This window comes from Juglans microcarpa x Juglans regia, chromosome 2S, assembly GCF_004785595.1.
Source record: "Juglans microcarpa x Juglans regia isolate MS1-56 chromosome 2S, Jm3101_v1.0, whole genome shotgun sequence".
Taxonomy (NCBI): Eukaryota; Viridiplantae; Streptophyta; class Magnoliopsida; order Fagales; family Juglandaceae; genus Juglans; species Juglans microcarpa x Juglans regia.
In genome coordinates, this window is record NC_054597.1 from 23,245,972 (window position 1) to 23,257,106 (window position 11,135).

The window sequence follows — 11,135 nt, forward strand, 5'->3', positions numbered from 1 at the left end:
TGATTTACTGTTTACACATGTGGCATAACTTGAGAATATATGATCAAATTTGTAAAACTGCATTTATAAAAAATAATATATATTATAATTTATTATGCCAAAAATATATTTATCTTTGATATATATATTAAAAGTAAGTTTATATTAATAACTTAATATTAATGTTAATTTTTAAAATTAAAATTTCATGTTATATAAATTTTATGTTATAAGATTAAAATTTATATGTTATATAAAACGTTATATTAAAATATTATAGGATCAATTTTATGTTATATAAAATGTTATACTAATTTTATGTTATAAGATTACTAAACTTGAATACTAAGACTAAAATTTTATATTATATTAATTAAAAATTTAGCATATATTATATATAATATAATATAATGCAATAAATTATAATTGCACTTAGGACTATCCTTATAACCGTATTTGCTAAAATGCTATAATTGATAAGTTTTTAAATTAAACAATTATCACTTGATTATTTTTGTTATTTAATGGGAAAAAAAAGATCTACAAATCTGTTTGCAGCATACTGAATACGTTCGAAACCTAGTCACATGAATCTGACATTAAGATTAATTTGAATTAAACTAAATTAAGTTAAAATAATAAAATATTATTAAAATATTATTTTTTAATATTATTATTATTTTAAAATTTTAAAAAATTAAATTATATATTATATTTTATATCAAAATTTAAAAAATTTATAACGACGAAGTGAGAAAAGTTAAAAATCTAAATATACCGTAAAGTTGACAATTCAAGTATGAAAGTCAAAAGGACAAAATTTTCGATGTGACTACACTGGATAGATATTATAACCTCGTTTGTTTTATAAAATAAAATTAATTGATATTAGAATTAAAAAATTAAATAAAATATTATTAAAATATTATTATTTTTTGATATTTAATAATTGAATTATATATTTTAATTTATATAAAAATTAAAAAAATTATAATGATTAGATAAAATGAAATGATGGACTAGTTTAGATTGATAAGATGAAATAATTTTAAATAAAAAATAAAAGTTAAAAATATTATTAAGATATTATTTTTTAATATTATTATTTTGATATTTAAAAAACTTAAATTATTTATTATATTTTATATAAAAATTTAAATAAATTATATTGATAAAATGAGATTAAATAGTTTTTAAATTCAAATAAGAGTTTTGTAAAAGTAAACCAAGCCTTGTAATCTCTTTCCACGTTGTAGCCGAAAATGAAATAAGAATAAATATACTACAAGTTATTTACAACTTAGTATAAAAAAATATTATTTTATTTATTTTAAATTGTTTCAAGCAATGTTTTGAATACCGTACCGATCAAGACACTGGAACGAAATATTTCGGTACCGGTACCGTTTCGGAATAGTATTTCGGGATAACGTTTCGGGATAGTCGATCTATAAATAAATTATATATATAAATATATATAAAAATTATATTCTAAAATAATAGTCTATATATAAATAGTCTAGTCTGAATTAAGGGTTAAAAAATAAGTTTGTAGTTTGAAAAAATGAAAAAAAAAACACAGGTCGAAATATCACCGGTACCGGTCGAAATATAAGCCGATACAGGCCGAAATTGAGGTCGATATGACCGGTACCGGCTGGTATTTTGGCCAGTACGGAACAGGTATAGTACCTGTATCAGCCGGACAGCCGAAACGAAAAATTTTAACCGTACCGACCGATACGGTACGAAATTTAAAACTTTAGATTTAAAAATTTTGAATTAAAGTAAAAAATATTAATATTTTAATATGTAAAAGTAATTGAATTGTAATATAGATGATGGTATATCTGTCCATTGTATTTCATAATATTAATATTAATATTAATATTTCTATAAATCTGAAAATAATTATCAATTTTTATATAAATTTCTATAATATTAAGTATTTCATAAATTTATAAAATCCATTTTATATATAAATCTTTCCTCAGCTTTTAATACTAAAGTTAGGAACACAAACTCTAAAACATTCTTAAGTATTTGTATCCAAAATTTATAATGGCTTTTTATCCTATTATTTAAAATAAATCACTAAAATTTATGTTTTATATTTTACATATTAATTTTTACAATATATTATACATCCGCTTGTCTATTTTTTTATATTATTTAAATAATATTTTTTTCTTTAAATTTTTCTTTTAACTACCAATAAATTTACAATATCCTTGTATATTTTGATATTTGCAATATATTTTTATATAAAATGTGATATAATTCCATCATATACACACGAAATAAAAATATATAAACTACATAAAAACTAAAAAAAAATAAAACATGAAAAAAATGGGATCATATAACAAAAATATTTTCATGACATTTTGTGGAAGAGAATAAAATAGATGTGTTTTAGATGATGAAAGATAAAAGAAATTTACTTAAATGGTGCAAATCATTGTAAAAGAAAATGAAATGCAAATAATAAAATATAATTTATAAGATAAACAGTACCCTCTTTACTATTCATGAATGTAAAATAGAGGAAGTTTATATGATCCGTTGGATCTGATTTTTAAACAAAAATTTACATATTTAAGGTTTAGATGTATTTTATAACCTCTGTTGTGAGTGTTTTTAGATTGGAATAAAGGTAAATAACTATACCTTGAAAAAAAAAGTGAAGTTTATTATTAAAAATGATATCTGAATTTTAGATTTTTTATTTAAAAAAAAAATTATATATTTTAAAATTATACAAATTATTTTTTAATTTAAAAAATGAAGGATTGAGAATGATACAAACCTCACCGAAATTGTGGAAGAAAACCAATGGCATTGAAAATGAGTTGAAAGGGCATCATCACCTGCCTGCAACCTTATCAAGATCGAAATCAAACCGTCTACATCAAATACCAAGAGGTCGTCACCACCATCCTCGTACTGTACAGGCCCGAACATCTTAACCATCGTACATTCTCGGTCTGAAAACATCATATATATATATTTTAAATTAAAACACTGTTTGCTTTCTTCAGGATAAGGTTTAACTCTTTCCTCATATTATACTTTTTCTTTTCCGTACTCCTTTTCGGTTATTACAAAAGCTTCTGTCTCTTGCTCTCTTTTCAACAATGGCGAAAATATAGCCAACCCATGTGCTGCTCTTTCCCGATTAATACCCACGCAGCTCTGTCCCACTCTTACCCACTGCTGTCTCCGTGCTCTCTCACTTCAATTCTTCACTCAGATAGTCAGATACAGAGACTTATTTTTCCTCTCCTTTTATTCGTAATGATGTCGATCACAATCGATCGCTCCAAATTCCTCCACGGTAATGGCGGGCCGTATGCTCCGATCTACGGCGCGACGCAGTTCCGGGAGGAGCAAAGAGGGGATGATTTGGAATCGTGTAGCTCTTCGTCGATCGGGAGGAACAGTGATTCTTTATCGGACGGTGGTGATGAGTCGGGAGGGGAGAGCGAGGTTCAGAGCTCGTATAAGGGACCGTTGGATACCATGGATGCTTTGGAGGAAGTCTTGCCGGTCAAGTATGTGTTTTTTTTTTTTGTGTACCCTTTGACCTTTACTTTAGTGGGTTGTGGGTTAATTACAATTTAAACTGGTGTTCCTGTGCTCTATTTGATTCCCCAATGGCTGCCAAAGCTATGAAATTGATTTTGTCTGTTTATTTTGGCATTAATAGCTTATAAAACTTAGCTTATTCTGACTATTAGGGTTTACTTTTTAGAATTCTTAAGTATCACCATTTTCATTTCTATCATCTCGATTCTCCTCGAGAAACGAAATGAAACAGTAAAGAATAAGAAGGAGGAAGTAGGAACAATAACAGGCATTGTTTGATGTTCTTAATGTGCTGTCTGTATTTTGGTAAATAATGGAAGTTCTTATATTTAAGTTTGTTTGGTTGGATACTGAAGGCTAGTTGGCGAGGTAGGTTGCGCGGCCCGGTTTGGATTCAAGAATGACTCAATCTCATCTCATCTCATTATTACAACTTTTTCAAATTCTCACACAAAATATAATAAACAATTTAACTTTTTCAAATATCAAAACAATAATAATATTAAAAAATAATATTCAAACAATATTTTATTCAATTTTCAACTTTTATCTAAAACTATCTCATCTTATCTCACTATCAAAACCCCACCTTAATGTTTTTGGCTCAGCTTGAGTGGGGGTTAGAATTTGTTTCTTCTTGTCTATTCGTTGTTTTCTTATATGGTCTATATGATCCTTAGTAACAAAAGATGTAAGCAGTGTAATTTGTCTCCTGCCTTTTATCAGTAACCAACCAGAGTATATAGTAAAAAAAGTTTTTGATTGGTCAGAGTATATAGTAAAAATAAATGGAGGAAGCTGAGTTTTGGGATTTTGGGGGACGTGGGGTTGATAAAATGAGAGGCATTACAACACAAATTTGTGGGTTTTCATTTTCTGTAGTCTTGTAAGCTTCCATACAAGTTTTTGGAATTCTTGAATTTCGCAAACACGAAAACCCTGGAATGATTGATCAAGTTATTGGTGTCTTGCATGATTGCATCTCATAACTTGTCATAACTAACAGCACCCTGCTAACTCCTAGGTGTTGGCTTAAGTGGTTATAGTGTTGGTCTTGGTGGTATGCTCCCTCCAAGTCTAAGGTTTGAACCATTGGGTGCAAATAATTTCTAGGGGCCATCAGACTGGGAATATCTTCCCTTAAATTACCCTAGGTCTACTTGTAGGAAACTCCTTGTTTGAGGACATGTGCACACTCGGAATTAGTCGGCACTTTGTACCCGGACACCTGGTGCCAATCAGAAAAAGTAACATCACACTGCTGAACTTCCAGTCGTTTCTTGTATGGCAATTATGCTCAAGTTGGTTGCTTTGTCAAGCATCCTTGTACTTAATGTGTCTACCTTGTTATTGAAGTGTAACTTGAAATAGGTGGGGATTGAATTTTCCTAAAATCGAGTGGAGCAAAAAGCCGGGAAGGGTACAACAGCTAAATGAATTATGAAAATGATAGGTAGACCGTAGGACATGAAAAACATTAATTGTTAATGTTTAGGGGCTAGGGTCCTGCTACTTATAAAAAAAAGAAAAAAAAAGAAAAAAAAAAGGAGCTGGGGTCCTGTGAGCATATTAAATCATTTTTAAAGTAATATGACCTATTAATTTTTGTTCCCGTGAAGACAATTTCCTGCATCACTTACAGCAGTTTTCCTTAGGGGATCAACTGTCTTATTACAAATTCTGTAGTAGGACGAAATAGATTGTAGCGTTGTCCTTTGTTTTCACTGTCATCATCTGGCTTATTTCTTGCAATGTTGTGTTTGCTCTCATTCCAGAAGAGGTATATCCAACTTTTATAGCGGCAAGTCAAAGTCCTTCACAAGCCTAAGAGATGTCTCATCCGAAACCTCTATCAAAGACCTCGAAAAGGCTGAAAATCCCTACACCAGAAAACGCAAGAACTTATTAGCTCATAGTAGTTTCTGGGACAAGAATCACAGCTGCCCTTTGAAAAACAATGGTGATGGGACATCAAAGAGATCAACCAACTCTAGTCGAAGCACATTTCCTATTGGAACCGACTCTGGAAGCAATGGTAGAAATGAGGACTCCAACTCGGTCTCAGCATCACCATCTTTCTGTCTTCCACCTTTGCATCCACATGGAAAAAAATCACCCTGCAGTAGCTCCCTACCCCCACCTCCACTACGAAATTCTCCATGGCGGTCATTCTCTCTGTCTGATCTACAGTGTGCAGCAGCAGCAACTCCTAACATAACTGGCTTGGCAATTTGCAGTGGAGACAAGGACAACAAATTACACTAACATTTAACTCGTATTTTATTAAATGAGTCTGAGGTTTGAAGCATGTTTGTCGTGTTTGTTATTGCAGCTGTTTCCCGGTTTATTTACCCGTAGTAATCATAGCTTTAGGTGTACCATGATCTGGGCATTTTTAGAATATGCTCTTAACTTTACGTTGTCTTCCCACTTCTTGTCGGCTTTGGCCGTTGTGTGATGACCAGATTCAACAGAATGCTTTATTGTAATATAGAAGAACTTAAGTTTGCGTCACTTGTCCAAGTTATCATCAGTCTATAAAAGCCATTGTCTTATTAGAGATGGAAATATGTCAAATAACAGACATAACCGGTTGATGGGTTTTTTGGTTGGTGTTGCAGCTTTAATCACTATCGCAGTTGCCAAAAAGAGTAGTTGAAATTTTACCATGGGAAATAATTTGTTCTTGTAATCCATGGATGCTTAAAGCATCATGCTTTCCAAGCCAGTTTCTTGCAAGTCTTTTAAGTACTGTGACCATAAAAAGCTCGAGTTGAGCATATGATTATTTTTTCATCTTTTATTTTTCAAGAGGAATGAACTATATTCCATTCATTTAACCGAGAGCTATGCAAAGTTAGCGACACTGTTTGGAGTTGTTGGGCTTTGACAATGTTGAAAAGAAAAAAAACCACTATTTTCCCTTCGTAACTTGCTCTACAATCGAAAGCAGAGGATTCAGCTACATCGATTGTTCTATGGTTGGTGATTCAGTAGCATCTCCTGGTCGACAATAGAGAGGTGTATTATTGTAAGGAGGGAATGCTCGAAGGTAGTCCTAATTGAGACAGATTTGAGATTTCATTTGCAGGAAGTCGAGCATTGCGCATCATAGAGAGAGGAAGTAAGGTGACTAAAGAGCTAGTAATCGATACTCCAACTGTGAACTAGGTTGTGCAGACTTTGGATGAATGCTCTCGTTCGGAAGGTAATAAGGAATTCATCAGAACATCCAACCCAGGCAGCAATGCTTACATAAAACAAAGGTCCTCTAACGACTATGGTCGATATCTGACCATAGTATAGTACAGAGGCGGAGGAAGGAGAAGGCAATGGAGCTTCGTGCGATGTATGGTAGTGTGGGGAAAAATGGTGAGAAGGATTAGAGGGGGTATGTTACTCTCGAACAACAACTATGCACAAAAGCTCCAAGTGGTGGAGTTGCCCCCAAATCATATGCCCAAGCAGTCACTTGTGCCGCAACAGCCATTAGAGGAGTTGCCAGAAAAAGAGAGGAGATGAGAAGTGTAGGGTTGCCAAACTAGGGAACGAAGGGCAGTATGGGTATTTCGAAGGAGATAGAAGGTAACGTTAAGAAGTAGAGTAGACAGAAGTTGGTTGTTGCACTGAAAGCCAGAGATACTTATGCAGGAAAGGATGGAGGCTCTATGTTCAAGGGGCGAGGTGCAGAGAAAGTTTCTAATCTGAGTATCAAAGATGAACCATTTGAACTGAGGGAGCGAATCAACATTGTAATCCACAAAATAAATCAGGATATGCTCTTGGGCTCCAGACAGGGAAGACAAGCCCATTATGCTAGGTCCAGAGGGGCTCAGGAAAATAAGTTGGACACAGAAGAAAGGAGGGCTATGTGGGCCGAGAAAGGGAAAATGAAGATGAAGGACACAACAGGCCATCTGGCCGAGCAATGGCGGGTACCCGATCTTCGAAATCGGGTCGACATCTGGACCTGCAGCAACACCGTCGGAGACGAAGTCACTCAGGTCGTGGACATCACAGACAAGGTCGACCGAGGGAGGCGAACTAGCGGTTGACATCCAGGCTGCCGTGGTGGTGGCGCCGCCGCCGGCGCCAGCGCCAGCGATTAGAACAATAGCTACGGAGCTTGGTTCTGAAGCAGAAATGTCTGTCCGGCATGTAGGACTCGACGGGAACACCCTGATCTCTTCACGGATAGTGCCGATCATGGAAATAAAACGTATAAGGAGCCTGGGTTTTGTTCAACGAGTGGAGTGGACCTGCGAAGAGTGTATTACGGGGGAGGAAGAAATTCCAGGCCATGCTTTAGTAGTGGTTGACTCGGCTTGCTTGCTTGCTTGGGGGAGGCACAAGCAAGTCCTTTGGTCAATGCAGCTGCTTACTGGGAAGAACCTGCTCCACTGGTTTCTATCCACCCAAGCAACAGTAGCAACATTCAGGCCTCAGATTGGGCATTACACAAGGCAAAGGAGATTCAAATTTGTGTGGGAATCTTATGTGAAGACTATGAGGACAGGACCAATTCATAGCGCTCTTGGCAGCAATTGAGAGCATTGTCCATTGTAAAGTTAAAAATTTAGCTAGAATCTTATATTTGGCTATAGTATTAATTTTTGACTATTTGAGTCCACATTGAATTAATTATTTTAAAGTCAAAATAATAATATTATATTATATATTTTAATAATATTTGATAATTTTTTTTTCATATTTTACAAATACACTTCATATATTTTAATAATATTTGATAATTTTTTTTTCATATTTTACAAATACACTTCATATATTTTAATAATATTTGATAAAAAAAAATTATACAATAATTCTTGAAACCAACAAACTAATTTTTGCTGACCCTTCTTCTTTTGCTAACTTTTTTAGTTGTAGCTAATAGTTAATGATCAAATTAGAATTTTGTGAAGCCAAAAACAAACACATGATGCCAACTTCTTGTACTAACCAATCATCATCTACAATTCTTGAAACCAACAAATTAATATTTGTCAACTCTTCTTTTTTTGTCAACTATTTTAGTTGTAGCTAATAGTTAAGGATCAAATTAGAATTTTGTAAAGCCAACAATAAACACATGATGCCAACTTTTTGTACCAACCAATCACTGTCTACAATTCTTGAAACCAACAAACTAATTTTTCCCAACCTTTCTTCTCTTGCCAACTTTTTTAGTTGTAACTAATAGTTGATGATCAAATCCTATAAATAGACTCATCATCTAACTACATTCATCAAAAACCAACATTTCTTCTTCTATTTTTCTTCCCTCATTTTGCTATGGATCCCTATTCAAATATTGAATATGATGATTATTCTGATCATGAGTTGGATATGATGTAAGCAATTGCAATGATATCCGAGAGAGCATCTTCTTCACCTCGCCGTAATCCTCAACGTCGTAGGTTCATCAAACGTAATTCATTGGAAGGCCATCAACGCCTTTGGAATAATTACTTTGCTTAACTACCAATATATCCATCCAATATTTTTAGGAGAAGGTTTTGAATGAGTCGTGAGCTTTTTTTACGCATACATTCTAATGTAATCTCCCATGATAATTATTTTGTCCAAAAGAGAGATGCTAGTGGGAGGCTTGGACTGTCTTCCCTTCAGAAGATGACTGTTTTGATTAGGATGCTAGCATATGGGGTCACCGCAGATCTGATGGATTAGTACATCAGAATTGGAGAAAGCACCGCACGACAAAATATGAAGAAATTTGTTAAGGCAATTGTCTCAATTTTTGGGGGTCAGTACTTGAGATCTCCAAACAACAATGATATAGCGAGGTTACTAGATGCTGGACAAAAACGTGGATTCCCAAGAATGTTGGGTAGCATTGATTGCATGCACTGGAAATAGAAAAATTGTCCTAGTGCATGAAAATGTATGTACTTTGGTCACGTAAATCAACTAACTATTATTTTGGAGGTTGTTGCATCTTATGATATTTGGATATGACATGTTTTTTTTGGTTTGCCTGGGTCTCATAACGACATCAACGTACTTAATCGATCTTCTGTTTTTGCCGCATTGGCTGAAGGTCGTGCTCCTCCGTGCAATTACACAATCAATGGTCACGAATATACAATGAGATATTATCTTGCAGATGGTATATATTCTTCGTGGGCAACATTAGTGCAAACAATTCCTGCTCTACATGGAAATAAGAAAAAACACTTTGTTGCTTGCCAAGAGTCTACAAGAAAAGATGTGGAGCGTGCATTCGGAGTACTACAAGGTAGATTTGCAATTGTGTGTGGACTTGTTAAGTATTTTGAACCTGAAATTCTAAAAGATATTATGTACGCATACATTATTCTACATAATATGATTGTTGAAGATGAGCAGCATCTATATCTCAAGGCTGAGCAGTTCATTAACGAACAAACGAAAGATACTCCAAACAAGCCAATTTCACGCAATAATATACCTGATTTCGTGGAGTTCATTGCGCAACATCATCGAATTAGAGATAGAGACACTCATAGCCAACTCCAGGCTGACCTTATCGAGCATTTATGGAATACTCATGGCCGCACATAATTTCATAGTGAGCATGTGGAAAGAGTTGTTCCCACTATGTAGTACTTCTATGATTTATTTCAATGTGATAATTTGTAGTACTTCTATTATTTCAATGTGGTAATTTGTAGTACTTCTATTATTTAAATGATAAAGTGCAGTACTTCTATTATTGTATGAAATCAAAGTCACTTAATTAGCATCAACCTAATTAGCAAGACACGGCAAGTCACTTAGTTAGCACATCAACCTTATGCAGGTTGCCTTGCTACATATATTTCTAGTTTTGTGAGATTCACAAACCAACTGCTCAGTATAAGCCAAAAAAAAAAAAAAACTAAGAAAAACTATGATAGAAAATAAGTATATTTTGCTATTTATATTTTTATGTTGTGTATTAAGTTGATAATGATAGAAAATAAATGTACCCTTAGAATAATAGTATGTAAAATAATTATTATGCGAAGAAACGAGGAGAATTTGGAATCATAGTTCATGTTTCAACACCAACACTAGAAATGGAAAGAAAGAAGAACAAGAGAAAAAATTTCATCATCATAAAAAAAAATTATGAAAAAGAGTTCTATCAATAACATATTTTTATTTGGAAACCTCATCATAAAAGCTACTCAAACAAAATACAGTTGCTTCTTCAATTTCCAGAATACTCCCAAACCCAGTTGTCACAATCCCGTCCTATTACTAGAACGGGATCACGACGCGTGACCAGTTTTTTTCTTATTATTATTAGTGCTATTTTATTTATTATTATTCTTATGTCTATGTATATACTTATGTATATATATATTTTTTGTGTAGAAAGGGACATGCGTGAACATGTCATGCCTGCACTCTGTACTTCTAATTTAACAAGGACACCTAGTGAGCAGTTTCTTTAATATTCTAAATAAAGGACTCTCAGAGTCCATCATCCATTTTCCTAACATAACAGTCCTAAGGAAAGGGGACTCAGTCCCTACAAACCATACAAAAGGCATTTAACCATCTTATGTGAGGTTACCATCATC

The 11,135-nt window shown here is 33.4% G+C and overlaps 2 protein-coding genes across 2 annotated transcripts; both read left to right on the forward strand.

The window, feature by feature from the left end:
• The first annotated feature begins 3,021 nt into the window (after positions 1-3,021).
• Positions 3,022-6,081, forward strand: LOC121252831. The gene is made up of 2 exons (XM_041152655.1): positions 3,022-3,533; positions 5,343-6,081. Exons 1-2 carry the CDS (start codon positions 3,139-3,141, stop codon positions 5,830-5,832), a joined length of 885 nt encoding a protein of 294 aa, XP_041008589.1. The 5' UTR covers positions 3,022-3,138; the 3' UTR covers positions 5,833-6,081.
• Positions 6,082-9,672: 3,591 nt separating this feature from the next.
• Positions 9,673-10,128, forward strand: LOC121253477. The gene has a single exon (XM_041153488.1). The coding sequence runs from the start codon at positions 9,673-9,675 to the stop codon at positions 10,126-10,128; it is 456 nt and encodes a 151-aa protein (XP_041009422.1).
• Positions 10,129-11,135: the final 1,007 nt, after the last annotated feature.